The sequence below is a fragment of the Ictidomys tridecemlineatus genome, chromosome 10 (assembly GCF_052094955.1).
Source record: "Ictidomys tridecemlineatus isolate mIctTri1 chromosome 10, mIctTri1.hap1, whole genome shotgun sequence".
In the NCBI taxonomy this organism is placed as follows: domain Eukaryota; kingdom Metazoa; phylum Chordata; class Mammalia; order Rodentia; family Sciuridae; genus Ictidomys; species Ictidomys tridecemlineatus.
The window spans coordinates 96,664,438-96,686,395 of NC_135486.1; the positions used below are offsets into that span (position 1 = coordinate 96,664,438).

Sequence of the window (21,958 nt, forward strand, 5' to 3'; positions counted from 1 at the left end):
TTTGTCCTAGCAACTCTGGGCAGATTCTTTCCAATCTCTTCGGTAGGTCCTGTGGGAACCTTCAGCAACCCCCGAGTGGTAGAGGTGATTAGAGCTGCTGGCTCAGCATGCGGTGCGCTAGTCCCGCTGCCGTGATGGCATTTTGTGCTGGGCTTTGGGTCTCGAATCCGGTGCCGGCCCAGGGCCAGGAGGCTTGGGGACGGCCGGAGACTGACTGTGAAGGTAAGCAGTGTGTGACCTGCTTGCATGGCGGCGGCACCGCGCTGCAGCTCAGCTGTTGTCGGCTTTGGCTTCCTCAGGCCCCGACTGTAAATAACATTTCACCCAGTAAATACAGGCCTTGTTCCTAATTTCAGAACTCCTTAGCCAAACTGTAGGCAAAAGCTTGAGCCAAGCCCAGTGACACCTTGAGGCCACGTTCTGATTTTGCCGAGAATACTAAATAGCCGCAGAAAAACTGGTGGGTTGGGATTTGGATTAGGTTTTATGCAAACGCTGCTAGATTCTGATGACCCTGGCACCAAACCGATTCTCTTGTTTCTAACCGACATGCTTCTCCCTGCAACAGAAAACGTCTTTCAAGTTCAAACTAGTTTGTGACTCCCAAAAGAAAAATAAAACATGGTATGAGTTGGAGTGCTGTAACTCAGAGGACACAGCTAACATTATCTAGAACTTAATATAAGTAAATGTTACTTTACAAAGGCATGCACAAAGGAGTGTATTCAACTTCTTGAGAAAGAGAAGATACACAGCAACAGCGAGGTGCTAAGCAACTCAGTGAGACCCTGTCTCCAAATAAAATTCAAAATAGGGCTGGGGATGTGGCTCAGTGGTTTAGAGCCCCTGAATTAAATTCTTGGTACCCCCCACCCTCTCACCCCCACCCCCACCAAAAAAAAAAGAAGAAGATAAAAAAGTACGACTCCTTTTTTTGTTCTGTTTCTTAGTTATGGACTTGCAGCCCAAACACCTGGATCTATTCCCACCAAACTCTCTGCCTTTGAAGCTATCATACCTGGTTTTTGAAAAATCAACATACTCCACATTAGAGGACTGTTAATAAGAACAAAGACAATTAGCTATGCTAACCCCTTCCTCATGGTTAACTGTAGTACTTACCTCCAGGATTTATTGAGATTATTAGTTTAAATGTATGTCTTCTAAGCTTGAGACTATTCACTGAACAGTAGATTCACAATATATGTTGCATAGATGGATGAGTATAGTCTATATTATAAGTAAATAAAATCTTAATATCTTAAAATTTGGAGTCTAGCTTTCTATGAGTAATAATTAAACTTTTCTCCAGAAATTTACATATCGACATGATGTTATCTTAAAAACTTGGTTCTAAAGATATTCGTTTCACTGAGTTATAATTTTGCTTAAAGACAGAATTGTGTCCTTCCTATTAATTTAAAGCAACATTTGTTAGGCATGCACAATTGATTTGATAAATCATAATAATTTTCTGGAGCTTGTACTTAAAAACATTTCAGAAGAGACAGTGCATTTGAAGTAATTAAACATAAAGTTTAGGCCATCACTCCTAAATTTATCATAGCTTGTCATGATTATTAACTTGTATCTTCAGCTAATCAATGTGTATATTTCATTTCTTAGATAAAGAGGTTTTATAATTACAGAGGAAGGAAATATTTTGAAATGATTTAGATTCTAAATCATTATTATTGCTTATAAGCCTCTTATTAGCCACTTAATTTCCCTTCAGTGTATAAGATTAAAGTGCTATATCATAGTATGTTTAATAGAGCAAACATAAAACCATCTTGGACCTATTGATGGATTTCTCTTATGTGAACTTAAAAGAAATTTTACAGGATTCACAATCCTGTAAAAAACTTAAATTAATTTGCTACATTTTAAAATTGATAGATTTTTATATAAAGTAATTTCAGGTTTCTGACTTTTCTTGAAAAACCAGATGACCTACCTGGGCATGGTGGCACACACTTGTGATCTTAAATGCTCAGAAGGTTGAGGCAGGAGGAGTTCAAAGCCAGCCTCAGCAAAAATGAGGTTCTAAGGAACTCTAAATAAAATACAAACTAGGGCTGAGGATGTGGCTCAGTGGACAAGTGCCCCTGAGTTCAATCCCCAGTTCCCCCTGCAAAAAACCAGATGACCTGGCAAGATTGCCCCAAATGGCCATGTATTAAGAACTGACTAAGGCTGTTCTTTTTAGGAAGGACGTGTGTTCTACAGATTTTTGAAGGTTTTTTCCCCTGAATTCTTTTTCTCGCTTTCATTTTTCTCACCTGGTCCCTGTAGATATTTAAGTTTGTAATCCTACATTTAGGTAATGTGAGGCTTATTGGAAAACATAAATGTTTCCAAATCTCTTTTAAAAGGTGGTTACTATGGGAATATTTTTAAAACTTATTTTGAAATAATTATAGATTCACTTATGGGATTACTTTTAATAAACAAACAAATAAAAGAATGTGATTGTTTGAGGCTATTTTAGCAATACGCCATGAACTTTTAAGTTACTGACCTACTAGGTGATCATGGTGAGGATATTCTACTTAAGCCCAAGGAATAAACTTGGACTTCTCTGTGCCATGTGACACCATGGACTTCTTCCCCATTCAGAAACTCTTCACAGTCTAGATTCTGCTTTTTCCCTCATCTTTACTTCTTATCTTTGTGCCTACTTGTTCAAAGTATCTTTCTGGGTGCTTAATCCTCTAGAAATGGCTTAAAATTAAAATTGTCAGGAGTTCTGCTCTCTGCCCTTCTCTCTTCTCAGTCTACACACTCTTCAGTGTAATCAAAAATCACAAAAGAAAGAAATATTTTGTTACAAGATCTAGATTCAAGATCTAGTTCTGGCTCTATTACTACTTATTAGTCTTATTAGCCACTTAATTTCTCTTCAGTATATGATTAAAATGCAAAAGCACATGTTTGTGAACCACCTTGGACATAAAGTACACAGTTGTTGTTGTTGTTGTTTTTATTTGATTGGCTACATTTTAAAACTGGAAGATTTTACATTTAAAAAGTTCAGATTTCTGGCTTTTCTTGAGAAACCAGATGACCAGCTAAGACTGACCTTTCAGTCTGATAAAGTGCAAATCTCCCTCTCCAATCCACATTTTTTCCTAGAATTCCAGACCTTGCAGTTAGTGGACTACTGAACAACTGCATACCTCAAAAGCAACACAGTCAGAGCTAAGGTGGTCATCTTGCCACCTTCTCACTCCCCCATCCCTGTTTTGCTTACAGTGTTAGCATGAGTCATGTACCTGACTAAGAAGTCTGAATTCTAGACTTCTCTTTTTCCCTTGTCCCTTGCAGCCCACCAGTCATTTTGTCCATGGGCTTGACCTCTCTTTTTTTTTTTTTAAGAGAGAGAGAGAGAGAGAATTTTAATATTTATTTTTTAGTTTTTCGGTGGACACAACATCTTTGTATGTGGTGCTGAGAATTGAACCCAGGCCGCACGCGTGCCAGGTGAGCGCGCTACTACTTGAGCCACATCCCCAGCCCTGGGCTTGACCTCTTGATGGATGGTTCCATTCTCCTTCCTGGGTTCCAAAACAATCCCATCTGCTTTCCACCACTTTTCTTCCTCCTGTCTAGTCCCTTGGCGGTGTCTTCATGTTCCTACTTGTCTTTTACTTATCTTTTACTGGTTTCCCAGTTTCCACCAGGCATCTCCTTCTTTGTTTTCCTATAATATCTAGTACCCTGCTCATGTGGTTCACTAATTGGGTTTCCTCCAAGTAACTGTGCTCTCTTAAAAAGTCAGTACTTGCCTCTCACCAGATCGTTTCCATCAGCTACTGTGGTGCATGGATAGGGCCCACACTCAATTTGTTAATCAAATGTACATATACGTGCTGTGACAAACTTTGGTTCATTAAATGAAAAAAAAAAGAGTATATTTATAATGGCATAATTTGGCGTGAACATACTTTATATACAGAGATCGAAAAATTGTGCTGTATAAGTGAAATAAGATTGTAATGCATTCCACTGTTGTTGTGTATTTTTTTAAAAAAGCACGTTAGAATTACTAACAAATTTACTACACTTACTGCATTGCCAGTCATATAAAAGTATAGCATATACAATTATGTACAGTACATAATACTTGATGATAATAACACTGACCCTTTGTGTTTTCATCCTGACTCACTACTTGGTCTTTTCAGTCTTTCTGATGTTTTCCCATCTTCTCGATCTCTCTCTTCTTTTTTTTTTGGGGGGGGTGTATTAGGAATTGAACCCAGGGGCACTTTACCATGCGCTGAATCCTGGTTCTTTTTATTTTATTTTTTTAATTTTGAGACTGGATCTCACAAAGTTGCTGAAGCTGGCCTCAAATTTGCAATCCTCCTGCCTCCGCCTCCCAAGTTGCTTCCTATTTTCTAAATATTGGAGTTTCATAAGAATGAGACCTGGGACTATGTCTCTTGTCCATTTCCCTTTACTCTCTGGTCTCAAGAATATTGTTTGAATGTTGGTAAAATAAATTTATGCATCATCCTAAACTTTAACCCTGATCTCCAGATTTATAGTCATGTGCCACATCAGAATGTTTGAGTCAGCAACAAACTGCATATATGAGGATGGTTCCATAAAATTATAATGGAACTGGGAAATTCCTAGGTCCAGTGACATCATAGTACCTGGTGTTACTCACAAGTCTGTGGTGATTCAGGGGTAAACAAACTTACTGTACTACCAGTCATATAAAAGTATAGCACATACAATTATGTTCAGTACATAATACTTGATGATAATAAATGACTATGTTGCTGGTTTATGTATTTATTATATTTTACTTTTTATCATTATTTTAGAAAGTACTTTTTCTACTTATGAAACAGCCTCAGGCAGATCTTTTAGGAGAGATTCCAGAAATCACTGTTATCGAAGGAGGTGGCAGCTCCATGTGTGTCATGGCCCCTGAAAACCTTCTTGTAGGAAAAGAAGTGAAGGTAGAAGACAGTGATATTGATGATCCTGAGCCTGTGTAGACCTAGACTGATGTGTATGCATCTTAGTTTTTAACAAAACAATTTTAAAAAGTAAAAAGAAAATTAACCAAATTAAAGCTTGTAGAATAAGGGATTTAAAGAAAGTGTTTTTGTACAACTGTACAATATGTATGTGTTTTACACTTAAGTGTTATTACAAAGAGTAAAATAGTTTTTAAAAAATCATAGTGAGCTAAGGTTATTTTATTATTGAAGAAAGGAAATTTAATATAGCCTAAATGAATGGTGTTTACAAAGCCGACAGAAGGGTACAGTGATGTTCTAGGATGTCTTTTACTCACCATTTACTCACTGACTCAAACAACTTCCAGTTCTGCAAACTTCTATGCAGGTGAACCATTTTCCCCAAAAATCTTTCTTTCTTTACATATATATATATATATGAATGACACAATACCTTTATTTTATTTATTTATTTTTATGTGGTGCTAAGGATTGAACCCAGGGCCTTGCACGTGTTAGGCGAGTGCTCTACCACTGAGCCACAACCCCAGTCCCAAATCTTTTGGTTTTAAATATGTTTTTAGTTGTAGATATACACCATATCTTTGTTTATTCATTTATTTTTATGTGGTGCTGAGGATTAAACACAGTGCCTCATATGTGTGAGGCAAGCGCTCAACCACTGAGCTACAGCCCCAGCCCCCAAATCTTTTATACCATAGTTTTACTTTACCTTCTCTTTGCTTAAATATCTTCACACAAATACTCACATTTGTGTTGGGCTTTCTTAAAGTATTTAGTACCATAACAGACCCTACTGACTTATAGCCTAAACAGCTAGAGCGACTTCCAATCCTGAAAACTACCAGGGTTTGGGTAAATATCCCCTGTGATGTTCCCACAACAATGAAACTACTAAAGAACTAATTTCTCAGAATGTATTCCTATCATTAAGTGATGCATGACTGTATATCCAATTGCTTTCTCACTGTTTGCAACTGTTTGCAGTTGGATGTTGTATTAGGGTTCTCCACAGAAACAGGACCAATAGAAAATATGTATACGTAGGTAGAGCACTCCTCAACTTACAATGGGGTTACATACCAATAATCCCATTATGAGTTAATACCGTCATTAACTCAAAAATGCATTCAGTACACCTTACCCAACAAACATAGTTGAGCAACACAGCACACTGTGGAGTACTAGGGGTTTACCTTCATGATCCTGTGCTTACTAGATCTGTGATTGACTTTTCCCAGCATCAGGCTGTCACTGAAGTCTCCTATAGGGAAGAAGGGCGGCACAAGTGATAGCCAGCTGAGACAAGAAACAGAAGCAGTATACTTGAGAAGTTTTTAGATATTGTAATTATCAGCTATGGAATATAAGATAAGATTTTTTATGATTAAAGAAATAAAGAGATTGAAATATCAATAAAGGACAGGAGGTGCTAAAAACATCCAATAATTTTGGAGGAAAACAAAATAGACCTCTATAAATAAAATTGATATGATTTAACACCAGATTTATTACAGGTGAGAGAATTAGTTAATTAAGAGAACTAAATAAATTATCAAAGCTGAATCACTGAGATGTGAAAAGATAAAAATAGGAAATAGAGATAAAAGTACAATAAAACAGAAAATTTCTAACATGTTGCTTTTTAGAAGACACAATAGAGGAGATGGAAGCTGAATATATTCAAACAGTATAAATAAAATAATTCCACATCTAATCACATCAAAAGGAAATTGTACAACACAAAAGAAAAGAAAAATCTTTAAAACAGGAAAAAGACTGATTATCTTCAAAGTGGTCCTACCTCCAAGTGTGTGGGACTCACTCTGTCCAGAAAGATTCTTGACTTAAGCTGCTGAGAACAATTTTGGAATGCATAGAAAGCAAATCACAAGCAAAAAATTTTTAGACAGCAAAGAAAAAATATACACTCCCTAAAGGCAGGGTGTGGTTTCCACTCACCTCTCAAGAGAAGAAGAGACAAGCAATGCAACCAGGGTTGAACTTTCTGAATATATATAGGATTTTCCTGGGAAGAAAAATGTAGATTTCTAAGAAATTTTTCATAAAAAAACAAACATTTAATATTTGGGGTTCACAATGTTTCTTCTTTGTTAAGCATTCCATCCTTAAATCAGATATGGGTACATTGTGTAGGGTTTTGAATCTGGTGACATTTAAATTGATTATGCTTTTGTTCTAGTTGATTTGATACCAGCATACACTGGAGGTTTTATTCATCTAATTAATGAGACCAGCATAGCTGATCATGCTTATAGAGCCAAATCTCCACCTAGAAAGGCTCTCTTTTCTCTCCTTGAGAGCCAACCTATCTCAAAAACGGATGGCTAGTAGACTGACACATGAGTTTTTTGTAATTTTTTCTTTTGGTCTCTCTCTCTCTCTCTCTCTCTCTCTCTCTCTCTCTCTCTCTCTCTCTCTCTCTCTCCCCCTTTTTGTTGCTGGGGAGCATCAAAGGCCTTGCACATATTAGGCAAACACTCTACCACTGAGCTATGTTCAATAGCGAAAAGTAAGAATCACAGAATTATAAAGTAGTAGAGCTAGTTTTCAAGTTCAGGTACTGAATCATTAACATATTGTATTCTGAGTGCAGTATCAGGCTCATTTATTTAGGAAAGCATTACAAATAAAATTGGAACAAAGAAGCAGTATCCAAACCATTCAAGTTCTGAATGTTCTTGAAAACCTAACTCATTATAATGTGTATCCTATTTTTAGGATGCAATGCCCCCCCTAGTCCCACCAAGACTAATCTGTATTTTGTCCTCCTCCAAATCAAGCTGGAGTCAATAATGGGGAACTGGTTTAGTTCTAGAAGTTAAGGATGGAACTGTTGAAAATAGTGTATAGTCCACTGATAGTTGTAATGATTCTATAAAGCTGATTTTAACCATTTTGTCATAACTTTTGGACAAAATTGTAACTCTTTTCCTGCAGGTGGCATTATTATATTTTTCAAATACTGCTTTCTCCTTTTGGGCTCTGGCTAACAATTATGGGACTGAATTGTTATTTCACTTTAAAACTTTCAATACAATTTTTTATTAATATTGCCAAATATTTTGTAAGCATGTTGGGGATTTTTGCAGTAATCAAAGTTATGGTGAGTTTTCAAAATAAACTAGGAATTATTCCAAACACACTGAAAAATTTTACACAATTATACTAGCATCTAGATTAAATATTAATATTTTAATATTTGCTACCATTCTTTCTCTGAATTAAATAAATTGATTAAAAAATAAACTATTAGTTGCAACTAACTCCAACTTTTTTTCCCGTAATTTTCCTATCTTTCCCATTCTTTTTTTTTTTTTTTTAGGACTTTTACTACAAATGTATGTATCCATACATAATGTCCTCTGACTGCTTTTTGGTTCATTTGATCAGTTGAGACTGCTCAACCATCTACCATGGCTATGACGCCTCTGATTTGTTCTTACAATTCTGCCAGGATTTCCCACATTGTCAAGCCATGCTATTGTCTATGCACTACTCAAAAATCCTATCTTTTTATTGTGCCTAATAGAGCTTTATTTAGTTTGGGGTTAGAATTTATCTGGTAAAACCTTTTATTTTTAAAGCTCTTATTTTATTTTTTTAAGAAAGACTCCATCTTTATTATTTGTCTATTTATTAGTAGTGGGGATTTAACCACTGAGCTGCATCCCCATCCCTTTTTTTATTTTATTCAGAGACAGGGTCTTACTGAGTTGCTTAGGGCCTTGCTAAATTGCCAAGGCTGGCTTTGAACTTGCAATCCTCTTGCCTCAGGCTTTCTAGTCACTGGGATTGCAGGCACATGCCACTGTCTCTGGTTCTTCACTTACTTTTATTGTGTTGTTGTTTTGACCCTTTTTGTAGCCTTATACTTAAAAAAAAAAAAACTTGTTTTTATTGTGGTGAAATATAAAATTCACTGCCTTATTTTTAAATCCCCAGTTTAGTGGTATTAAGTACTTTCATACAGTTGGGCAAACATCATTACCATCCAGCACCAGAACTCTTTTCATTTGTAAAAATTGAAATTCTACACCCTCATTCCCACCCCTGGCAGCCACCATTCTATTTCCTGTTTCCTTTCATTCGACTTCTCTAGGTGTCTAAGAGAAGTGGAATCCTATGAATTTTGTCTTTCTGTGACTGGCTCATTTGTACTGCATTTAGTTGAATTTTAAAAGTTTCGACCTGAAAAACCCTGTTCTATAACTGCAAGCTTAGCATATTTACACTTATTGTAATTAATGATACTTTTGGATTTATTTCTTTAATTTTGTGAGTTTTTTAAAATGTATTGTGCTTTTTCTTTGCTTCTGTTTTGCTCTTTCCTCTAATAAACTGTCAAAGTTTAAAAAAAAAATTTAAAAATCCTTTCTTCTAATTCTACTGCATTAGAAGTAATATATATATATATATATATTTTTTTTTTCTTTTTTTGTTATTACCCTCACGCTTTAATGCCGAAGTCTGGCTTGGCATAAATCAGGAGCCACTTGTCAAAAAGAAACTAACTTTATTTTTAGAACTACAAACGCCAAACAAAACAGCTCCAGGGAAAAACCCTCAGAGCCCAACTGCCACCACCGGCTTCCACAAGCCTCTCTCTCCCACACCAGCCTCTCAACCTCCCACAATCCTCCTCCTCTTGAGGCCGATTGGCTGGGTTGCATGGGCAGAGCCAAAGAAGTCACCCAATGAGCAGCTCCGTGGAGGAGCCAATCAGCTAGATGTTGCTGGGGCCGCTGTGAGCCAATCATCAGCTGGCAGTCTGAAGGGCAGGGAAACAGCCCAATGAACATCACCGCAGAGGAGCCAATCAGCTAGATGTTGCTGGGGCAGTCTGAAGCTTGCTGGCAGCTGGAAGTTTGCTGGGGCCCCTTTGGCTGTGGCTCTCAACAACCCTTACGCTTTTATCATACTCTGTTGGCTAAAAATCAATATGATTTGGTAATATTTCTCTATCCTCCTAGATAATAAAACTCCTTAGGAAGTTTAAATTGAATTCTTCATTTCTCATCTTATGTTTTATGATTATACTGTATTTGGTTTTGCTTTATGTTTTCACTATTATAGGTTCATTATTTTTGTTTTATATACTTAATCCTTATTTACATCTTCACACATTTGCCATTTTCTCTTCTCATCATTACAAAACTACACTACAACTTGATCTTCCTTATTGGATTCTATCTCCTTCTTCCTGAAGTTCATCCTTTACTAGCTCTCCCTCAGCACTTGAACTCAATACTGTTTAAGTGAATAAATGAATTTAATCACACTTCAGATAGAGCCCTAATATCCAGAGTATACAAAGAACTCAAAAAATTAGGCAATAAGATAACAAATAACCCAATCAACAAATGGGCCAAGGACTTGAACAGACACTTCTCAGAGGAGGATATACAATCAATCAGTACATGAAAAAATGCTCACCATCTCTAGCAGTTAGAGAAATGCAAATCAAAACCACCCTAAGATACCATCTCACTCCAGTAAGATTGGCAGCCACTATGAAGTCAAACAACAACAAGTGCTGGCGAGGATGTGGAGAAAAGGGTACACTTGTACATTGCTGGTGGGACTGCAAATTGATGCGGCCAATTTGGAAAGCAGTTTGGAGATTCCTGGGAAAGCTGGGAATGGAACCACCATTTGACCCTGCTATTGCCCTTCTCGGACTATTCCCTGAAGACCTTAAAAGAGCATGCTACAGGGATACTGCCACATCGATGTTCATAGCAGCACGATTCATAATAGCTAGACTGTGGAACCAACCCAGATGCCCTTCAATAGATGAATGGATAAAAAAATGTGGCATTTATACACCATGGAATATTACGCAGCACTAAAAAACGACAAAATCACGGAATTTCAGGGAAATGGATGGCACTAGAGCAGATTATGCTTAGTAAAGCTAGCCAATCCCTAAAAAACAAATACCAAATGTCTTCTTTGATATAATGAGAGCAACTATGAACAGAGTAGGGAGGAAGAGCAGGAAGAAAAGATTAACTTTAAACAGAGACATGAGATGGGAGGGAAAGAGAGAGAAAAGGGAAATTGCATGGAAATGAAGGGAGACCCTCATTGCTATACAAAATTACATATAAGAGGTTGTGAGGGGAATGGGAAAATAAACAAGGAGAGAAATGAATTACAGTAGATGGGGTAGAGAGAGAAGATGTGAGGGAAGGGGAGGGGGGATAGTAGGGGATAGGAAAGGTAGCAGAATATAACAATTACTAATAGGGCATTATGTAAAATTGTGGATGTGTAACCGACGTGATTCTGCAATCTGCATTTGGGGTAAAATTGGGAGTTCATAACCCCCTTCAATCTAATGTATGAAATATGATATGTCAAGAGCTTTGTAATGTTGTGAACAACAAATTAAAAAAAAAAAAGAAATAAGAGAAGAATGCAAAATCCTTAAAAGAAGATAAACTCAATCTCTGGAGGTTACCAGTAAACTAAGAAAAACATGGTGCAAGAGAGAGATCCAAGGAGTTTTTATCAATAATGCCAGAATAATGATTCTTTCAAAAAGGAATTGAAATTCGCCAAAGACAAGCATCTGGAAATTCAAGTTTCTCTTGTATCATGTCTAGATCTTGATATTGGCAAATTCTTAAGTCATGGCAAAGGCCTGAGCTAAGACAGCAGTGCTTTTCCCACTGCTTAGAAATAATAAAATTCCATCTTTCTCCAAGAAGTCTTTGTGTCCCATAAACATTTCTGGCATGAAATTATTGCTTCAAAAGCAGCCTCCTAGCCTGGGTTTTATTATAAAAATCCATCTCAGTTTAAAAAAAAAGGAATTTAATCAAACAGCTTTTTTTAAACAAAATTAAACTACTTGAGGTGTCTAGTGTGTAATTTTAGAATGATAGATTCTGCCTTGTTTATTAGGTAGATATTGGTCTCAGTACAGGGATTCAAGAAGAATAAATAAAATACAAAATAGGGCTGGGGATGTGGCTTAGTGGCTGAGTGACCCTGAGTTCAACTCCTGGTACTCCCCTTGCCAAAGAAAGAAAAAGAGAGAGAGAGAGAGAGAGAGAGAGAGAGAGAGAATTAAAGCCCTCCATTTTTCCTTAATTTGTTCCCCTAGAACTCTCTTTCTAATATCAGGACCACCATTTACCAGGATAAGCTTCTGGCTTCTGTTTCATTCCTGGCTTGCTTGGCCCAGATGTCTGCTCACTTGGGAAAGCAACTTCCTCCCACAATGGGGTAACCTGATGAGTAAGCAAGTATACCCTGAGTCAGACTGCCTGGGATCTAATGCCCTCTCTTCCCTTACTGAGCAAGTTAGGTAACCTCTGTTGGACTCAGTTTCTTTTATCTGTAAAAAGAGGATAATAACATATCTACATTATAACTTTGTTGTGACGCTTGAATGAGTTAAAATGCAATGCTTAGAATAGGGCCTGCACCTACCAGCACCTGCCAGAACCTGCCAGCACCAGCCAGATGTTAACTGTGTTGGTTGTTAATGTCAGCTCCCCTCCTGAACTCTATCTCTTCCACTGGCTGTGGACAACTGAAACTGAATATGACTGTTCAATTGGGTTTTGACTTCAGCCCCATGATGGTGGAATATACAAATTTATGCAGACTACCAAGGGGCTTCATTCAGTAGCCTTCAGAGGATTTTCTCTGCACTTAAAACTAAACTGTCAGAAGATCATATTCTATGGAAAGCTGTTTTCTTTTAGGGTTAGTCAAAGTTTATTAAAAAATGTTCTCATTTTAGGTGGAACTTGATTTCAAAGATTGATTGATAAATTAATTCACTCAGCTCATGTGTCCACTGCAATTAAACTTTATAATAGGCCCCAAATCATTCTTAGAACTTGAACCCATAGTCACAAGGCAGTGAACCATACCTATTTTTTATTTGTTGAGTGGGTCATGTATTTACTGGGAGTGTTTGTGGTAAGTCATGCATACAAACATATTTCTTCATTCCTTCTAGTGTGTCAAGAATTCTTGAACCGATTCTACAACTACTTGACAGCCAAAGGAGTTCATTTTTCACTGGACACTATAGAAAAGGAATTGATCAGCTTTTGCTTGGATACCAAAGGAAAAGAAAACCGCCTGGTATATTAAATTTTCACCTTTTATTTTTCCCATGTGCTTAAAGAAAGCTGTGACTAATTTTATTGCTCACTTGGACTTGATATTCTACTTGAAGCACATTTCTTGTGGACAGCAAGAGGAAATCAGTCTTCTAAAGAAATGATCTATGTATTTTCATCCAGAACATATTATTTCATTTGGCTTTCTGAGCAAACAATGGGTAAACAATTATATATTTTCTTAAATGAAAAATTGTAAGAATGAATTCCTAATAAGAACTTACTGTCCTGAGTTAAGAGTGGGTAGACTTTTCATTTCTTACAAGACAACTACTCAAACCTATCAAAACATTTTATACTATTATCAATACTTAACTAATGAAGTGTTTATAATTTTCTTGTTATGACATTTAGATGGTGTTTCCTGGGCTTACACATATAGTTTATTTCAATATAGTGTTCTACATAACTAAGGACAATTTTATACCAATTCATTCTTCCCTAAAATGTTCATGTTGAATTTGTCAGTTTAATCTGCGTTTTTGACCACTTAACTCCAATACATCATAAAATTTTTGTCAATTATTTGTGCCAGTAAGTTTTATATTTTTATATGTAAATTTTTCTTTTTCCTTTTTTTCCCCCTGCAATACTAGGGATTGAACCCAGGGCCTTGTGTATGCTAGGCCTCTGAGCTACATTCTTAGCTCTACACATAAAATTCTTTTTTTTTTTCTTTTTTTAAAGAGAGAGTGAGAGAGGAGAGAGAGAGTGAGAGAGAATTTTTAACATTTATTTTTCAGTTCTCGGCGGACACAACATCTTTGTTGGTATGTGATGCTGAGGATCAAACTCGGGCCGCACGCATGCCAGGCGAGCGCGCTACCGCTTGAGCCACATCCCTAGCCCACACATAAAATTCTTAAGTCAGGTAACTTGAAAGGAAGTATTGCATGATGGAAAAAGTCATGGGCTTGACAGCCAGGGTGCTGAATTTTATAATTCTGACTCTTCTACTTGCTGGCTGTGCAGCCTTAGATTTTTCGGGCAAAATGTGAGGATAATAATAGTTCTTGCTTCACAGGATTGTTTTGAAAGGTAAATAAGTTAATGCAGCCCTTGCACAGAGAAAACACTTAGTAAGTGTGAGCTCTTTTCACCAGTCTTTCAACATTGAGCATGAAGTAAGGTGCTTCTAAGTAAGATGATCATGAGAGCGGAGTCACTTGTTTTCTTAGCAGGGGTTAAAATTTAATAGCTGGACTATGAAAACTAGGTTAACCTTTTTCTCCCCTTTCTATACTGGATTACTTGCTTTTTTCATTGCTTGGGATGCTAAATTCTCTTCATTCTCATCAGTGCTATTATCTAGGAGCCACAAAAGATGCTGCCACCAAAATCCTAAGTGAAGTCACACGCCCCATGAGTGTACATATGCCTGCAATGAAGATATGTCAGAAGCTGAAGAAAATGGACAGCCAGATCTGTGAGCTGAAATATGGTATAACAAGACAAGTGCTTTTTCCATTATGTCTGATTGTTTTGCCAAACCTCAAAACACAGGGCCACGTTTTCTAAAAAGTCAGAATTAGAAGCAAAGGAATTCTCCACTCACTGATAGCTTTCTGGGCTGATAAATAGTATCTTGTACCCTCTGAGCTCCTTTGAGGGAAGAGAAATAAATAGTCCTGGCATAATCAGTCTTAGGGTGAAACTGCCAATCCAACGAGCAAAGTTTAAATTCTTAATTTACCAAGGCAACATCAGCCAAGTCTGTCAAAGAAAATTTAAAAATACAGGAGAGTAGCTACTTATGGTGATTTAGCTTATGGTAATGTATTAAGACAAAGTTTGAATCTAGGGTTGAGGTGTGGCTCAGTGCTTTAGCACTTGCCTAGTATGCATAAGACCCTGGGTTTGATCTCCAGTACTGCAAAATTAGTAATTGCACCTATTCAGAGGTGATAAAAGGATTTGATTTCTCCATATGACTCTATCTATCCTACACTTGTCTGCCATTCTATCAGCTTTAAACTTTAGGAAATAGGTTATTCACATCAAATCAGGTTTGGCATGATGAAATAGCTTATCAGAGGTCCCAAAAATAAACAGCAAGGAAAGGAAGAAGATGCCCTATTTTAAACATTATCCTTGGCCTTATAAATTTCACGTAGTTCCATCCATTTGTACACTGGGGATTTGAATCTGGGCCAGCCTTTTGGGTAAATTGAGTAGGTATAATAAAAGGCTGGGGAATTCTTCCCTCAACTGTCCTGACCACCTAAAATTCCACCAATCCCAAGACTCATTTCTTCAGCTTAAGTCATTGTTTTATGTTACTTACCCAGTGTAGAACAATAGACTACCTAAGTAATTAGCATCCAACTCTGAATTATTTGTCTTATTTCCCAGAACAGCTGTGTAATATGCCTATGCATCAGAGCTATAGCAAACTTGAAATAGGTTTAAGGTTGAAAGATACCACAGATAACTATTTCTCAATTTGCCAAACATAGGCCATAACTTCCAGGGTAGTTATTATGGGTAGGCATCCCTCTTTATTAGCTTCAAAGTAGTGAAGCGGAGGCAGGAGTCAGGGAGTCCACATAAACAATATTCACAAAAGGGACAATGTGTGCTGATTCTTTAATTCAACACTTTTTTCCACAAAATACTCTTATTTGCATGGAATCTTACAGGATCCTTAGAAAACAGAAAAAAATAATCAGATATTGAGACAAAATGAATGTTTGCTAATATTTTGGTAACACTGGCCACTAGAGGCCCTTCGGGAGCCATGAACTATTTTTAACTTCAGTATTGACTTTTTCTTTGTAGTTTTAGGATGTCACAAAGATGTTTCCCCTTTTAAAAATTAATGCAAAATGACAAATTCTGGAGAAAAAATATCAAAGAAGCTACTGACACTTGCAGGAAAGTATTTTTCTCCTTCAGCCATTTCTCTTGAATTAATCAATAGTACCAAATTATTCTTCTTGTCAGGAAAGAAGAGACCGAGCAGGTAACTTTGTGCTGTGGAATATTAATAAGTTGGGTTATTTATGACAGTTTCTACTTCAAAGTATTCTGTCAAAGCAGCCACAAACTAACAACCAGTTGAGTGTGGAGTTGGATGTTTTCAAGGAAGGTATCATTTGGTTTTTGAACTAAAAAAATGTTTGTCTTTGCATATTTTGTTTTTAATAGCACAAGGATCACTCTAAGGATTTAAGGATTCTCTGAAGCACAGAGTATAGATGACCATCCAAAAAATTTTTTAAAAAATCTTTAAAATCCAATTTTTAAACTAATATTCATTTACTGGATATTTTGGACAAACTACTGAATGACTATTGGATTTTTAATGTTTTAAAATGTGACATTCCATTATGCAGGCAGAAAAAGAAAAAAACATTTTTATTTATTTATTTTTTAAAATTTTGATATTTATTTATTTATTTATTTAGTTCTCGGCAGACACAACATCTTTGTTGGTATGTGGTGCTGAGGATCGAACCCGGGCCGCACACATGCCAGGCGAGCACGCTAACGCTTGAGCCACATCCCCAACCCCCCCCCCAAAAAAAAACATTTTTAAAAAAAGAAGTCAGGCTGAAAAAGTCGTGGGATGGGTCTAATTACTTAATAAGTAAATGCGAATGTTGTGTCGGGGCAAACACTTGGCAGTAGGGGAGAGGTAGAGGAGACTTCCTTTTGAAAGAGGAAAATTACCCATTTCTGATAGGGAAATGACAATCATGAATTTATTATAGATGAGCTTAAATTTTTGTTACTTTTGGACATGGCAATAAAGACTAAGTTCTTAATGTTTTCTGCAGGTATTCTTTTTAAACAGGGAGATAGTAGTCTTGGTAGAGGAGTTAGATGCTGGTGACAATAGTATTGGCAAGAATTTTAAGAGCCAGGTTGACTGATACCATAGTACTAGCATTAGAGAAGTAGGTATACCACAAAGGACCACAAATGAATGCTGGGATAATTTAGTAATCCTGTTAGGGTGGGGCATTAGGTGAGTTTAAGTAGAGATGCAAAATAATTAAGGATTAGTGAAAATGTTACTAATTTTGTCCCTAGGTTTTGGTTTCTTTAATTTTTATTGAAAACTCTATAGAGCTCATCTGTCTTACTGAAGTCATGTATAAAAAGTGAACTGTGGGCTGGGGTTGTAGCCAAGTTCCAGAGAGCTTGCTTAACACTGTAAGGCACTGGGTTCCATCCTTAGCACCACATAAAAAAATAAACAAATAAAATAAAGGCTTGCTGTCCATCTACAACTACAAAAAAATTAAAAAAAGAAAAGTGAACCATAACTGGCTGCTTAGCTGCTTTCATTGGCTACAACCAAAGCCACCCAAAAGACACTGCCTTTATGGATTTCATCTTTTTACTTTAGGAACAGCAATTAGGATTTAGTGCTATTTGCTTTAGAAATGCTGATCTTGAGAACCTCACAGAACTACATAGGCTCATGTTTTGAGCTGTTATATTCCCTGGGAGAGAAAGAAAATTAGATAAAGCACTATACAGTTCTTTGGGCGCTTTGTACAGTTCTTCCTTGGTATACTCAGGGATTGGTCCAAGGACCCCTTGTGGACACTAAAATCCTCAGATGTTCAATTCTCTTTTATAAAATGGTGTAGTGTTTGCATAGAATCTATTTACATCCTCCTTTTTACTTACTTACTTACTTTATTTTGTTATTTATTATGGTGCTGAGGATCAAACCCAGGGCCACATGTATGCTAGGATAGTGCTCTGCTACTGTATACATCCCGCCCTGTATACTTTAAGTCATCTAGATTGTATTAATTATATTATTTTAATATAGAGATGATTTAAAGTATAACAGACCATACAGTATAATGTGATGTTGTTATATTGTATTATTTAGGGAATAATGATAGGGAAAACATTGTATATGGTCAGTACACAGAAGCATTTATCCACCTCCCCTGCATCACCAAACATCTGGGCGGCTCTATATTTTAACTGTGCTTTTCCTTTTTGGCATTTAGAAAAGAACTTGGACTTGGCATCTGTGGACCTTCAGAAAATGAGAGTGGCAGAACTGAAACAGATACTGCACAGCTGGGGTGAGGAGTGCAGGGCCTGTGCAGAGAAAACTGACTATGTGAATCTGATCAAAGAACTAGCACCCAAATACACAGCAGTGCACCCCAAACCTGAACTCTGATGGATACCAATACACCATGAATTGTAATTAGAGAGAAAATGACACTTGAGTACAAGGACATGTTTGTTAAAAATGACTAGGGATGGTACTGCATTGGGTCTCAAGCTTTTTGGCCCTAATATTATATATAAGAATTTTGTTACTTAGGCTTATAACTAAAATTACTAATATCATTGGCATCTTACAAATGTACTAGAACCGAAAAGTGCCTTTCGCATCATTTTCTTTGAAGAACTATGTAAGTTATCATTGCCTACCTCTAAAATTGGGGGAAATGAACTACCTAAAATTGATGAAGTAAATTGATCATAGGGTGAAAGGAGTGCTCACATATATCTCTTTGTACAAGATTTTTAAATTAAATACATTATACTAGAACAAAAGAAACAACAGCAAGCTTATCTGACCCACAACTTCAACCTCAAATAATTACTGAACATAATCAAAAGGGTTTATATATGTGTGTGTATGTGTGTGTGTGAGTGTGTGTGTGTGTATATATATACATATATATAAATATATATGTATATATATGTATATATATTTTACACGTTCTATTTTCAACTGCAAATCATGTACATTCTGGCTCTTTGATGTCAGAATGGTAGTGCAGTCTGCTGGAAGTTAGTGTTTCCCATCTGAGGAAAACATACTTAAACCTACTTAAAAAAATAGATTAAGACTCTACATAAGAATAGCCAATGTTTTGGCAAGTTGTAATTGTGCTTGAATTGCTAAGTGAACCAAGCTCAAAGTCTTATTCATTGTTTATTATTGCACATCAGATGGACTTTTGATAGAGGATTAAAGCATATTAAGAGCACTTGCAGACAGCATGGAACTTTATGGTTCTTAATGCTGTTTTATAAGCTTTAAATTATAAAGTAGTACTCAGTTCTGTTTTCCCACCACAGAAGGAAAAGAAACCCATGGTAGAAATGGTTGCTTTGCATGGGGGTGGAAGTGGGGGAAGACTCAAGAGTAGGGTTTCTTTGAAACTTTCTGTGGTGATGGGAATGTCCTACATCTAAATTGGGTGATCATGAATGTGATTGTCACACTCATCCAATAGTACAATTAAGATCTGGGAAATTTGTATATGTAAAAAAACTGCCTTAACTCTGCGGTTCAGGAGGCTAAGGCATGAGGATTGAGAGTTCAAGCTATTCTCAGCAATGGGGAGGTGCTAAGCAATTCAGTGAGACACCGTCTCTAATAAAATACAAAAAAAGTCTGGGGATGCAGCTCAGTGGTTGAGTGCCCCTGAATTCAATGCTGGTATCCATCCCTCTCCCCTCGAAAACTGCCTTAAGTCAGGTACTGTGTGGCACATCTAAAATCCCAGCAACTTGGGAGGCTGAGACAGAAGATTACAAGTTCAAGACCAGCCTCAACAACTGAGCAAGGCCTTAAGCAATTTAACAAGATCCTGTCTCAAAGTAAAAAATTAAAAGGGCTGGGGATGTAGCTTAGTGGTAAAGTACCTCTGGGTTCAATCTCCAGTACCAAAAAAATTAAAAATTAAAAAAGAAAGCTCTAAAATTATTTGAAAATTGCCTAAAATTAATCAATTCAACAAATTCAACAATCAATTGTTTATTTAGAGAAATGCATTTCCTGACTGGGAGTCATTTTGAGAAGTGGAGGAGAAATTTTCCAGATTGAAAAGTATATATTGAAATTATAATGTTACCTTTTTTAAAATGCTACAGAGGTAAATGACTTTTTAGCTGAGTGGTTAGAATATAACCAAACTTGTCACAGAATTAGTAGTTCCCTAGGAGACACATTTATTATGTAACTGAAAAATTAAAATAAAAAAGCTTTGGTGTAATGACAAGCCTGAAGTAGTTATTGTTTCTGGATTTCATTAGCTATCTTATCATCATGTGTAATGAACCTACTTTATTTTGAATTATGTCTTTAAAAAGCCCAAAGTTAGGGCTGGGGTTATGGCTCAGCAGTAGAGCGCTTGCCTAGCATGTGTCAGCACCATATAAAATAAATAAAGGTATTGCATCCATCTATAACTAAAAATATATTTTAAAAAAAGTCCAAAGTTAGTTTTTAAAACGTCTTTTTAAGTTTTTTTTTGTTATAGTTGGACACAATCTTTTTTTTTTTAAATTTATTTTTATGGGTCTCCCAAGTGCTAGGTGAGCGCTCTACCACTGAGCCATAACCCCAACCCCTTTAAATTTTCTTTATAGACTTTTTATTTGTTTCTTGTTTGTTTTTTGCATTTTGAACTTATAGTGAAACTTGTCTTGAAAATAATGTTTACTCTCTAACTTCAAAATCGGGTCATATTTCTGTGTCATTTTTTTCAGGATATAAATCTAGGTAATAAGAACACCACTCAGCAGGTTATTCCAATCAACGATGGTTAGTCTAGTTTTTAAAGAGAATTTTTATCAATATTTCTCAAATTGCTTCAATTGCACGTTCAGTGACTCTGGGGTGGGACCTGAGCATTTTTAAGAAGCCCCCAAATGTCCTCGTTGCTCTTTCAGGGGCCACACATGAGTGGCAAGGGCCCAAGTCATGATCCTGTGATTGATATAATTTTTCTTTTTGCCAGTCTGAATCAGTTAAATTTTTGATAGAGTTGAATATAACAACAACAAAATGTGCAAGAATTTCTTCTTTCATGTTAAGGAAGCACAGAGCTAGCTAGTCCAGTATAAATCTGGCAGTTCCCCAAAGTTAGCAGGGACTCAGCTCCAGTCATTTTGCTTCACATCCTAGTGGCAGGTGTCATTTTTAATCCACAGTCCAGGTTGGCTGCTGGAATTTCTTATTCCAAAAGGGAGAAGTCTGGAAAGGACTGGCCTCTCACCTGAGCCCCTGTCCCACTTGGGTCCTCATCCCACTTGACTCTGTTTCCATACCTTTGACCAGAATGTAAGTACATGTCAATTTGGTTGTAAGAGAACTTGGGATCATTGCTGTCCAGATAAAACCAGGGTTTTTTCTTTTTCTTTTCTTTTCTTGTTTTTTTAACTGAGGAAAGGGGGAAATAGTTTGTGACCACAAACCATCTCTGCCATATAGTGTCAATCTTTCCTTGCTATGAATCTAAGGCTACCATTCCTGATTATAATACCTTAAATAATTCTTCCTCCTCCTTTTTATTTGTATCTTTCATATATAAAGGCTATGACATTTCTTTCTTTTTTTTTTTAGCTCTATAAGAACTAGCTAATTTTTTGTTGTTCTCATTTAAATCCCTTCTTCTGTCATTGATGTGTATTTTATGCCCTTTTTATGTGTTTTTACCCCAAATTCATAAGTACAGAAGATTTAGAAATGAGACATTTTGACAAAAGTGAAAAAATTCTGGGCTAAATAGGTTCATGTGAACAGTTTTATTCTGGGAAGACATGATTCCTATCTAGTCTAGATTTCAAAAATTCCAAGCAGGAGACTCTTTAATTTGGTCCTTAAATGAACATTGGCGTTCAAATATAACATTTAGAGTACAACTTAAAAGTTCTAGTTCTTTATTTGAACATGGATAATCTGTAATCTTCATTCCACCAAAAAGGTTTAAACTTAGACTAAATAAGCTTGGCCTATTGGACAAGAAGATTTTTAATTAGTAGATCTGAAAAGCACAATGGAACACTTTGTGA

At 36.5% G+C, this 21,958-nt stretch overlaps 1 protein-coding gene across 1 annotated transcript; it reads left to right on the forward strand.

Moving 5' to 3' along the window:
• The first annotated feature begins 7 nt into the window (after positions 1-7).
• On the forward strand, positions 8-20,163 carry Cdnf (cerebral dopamine neurotrophic factor). Its single transcript, XM_005334273.5, has 4 exons — positions 8-222; positions 13,003-13,130; positions 14,468-14,609; positions 18,145-20,163. The coding sequence occupies exons 1-4, from the start codon at positions 108-110 to the stop codon at positions 18,321-18,323; spliced, it is 564 nt and encodes a 187-aa protein (XP_005334330.1). The 5' UTR covers positions 8-107; the 3' UTR covers positions 18,324-20,163.
• The last annotated feature ends 1,795 nt before the right edge of the window (positions 20,164-21,958 follow it).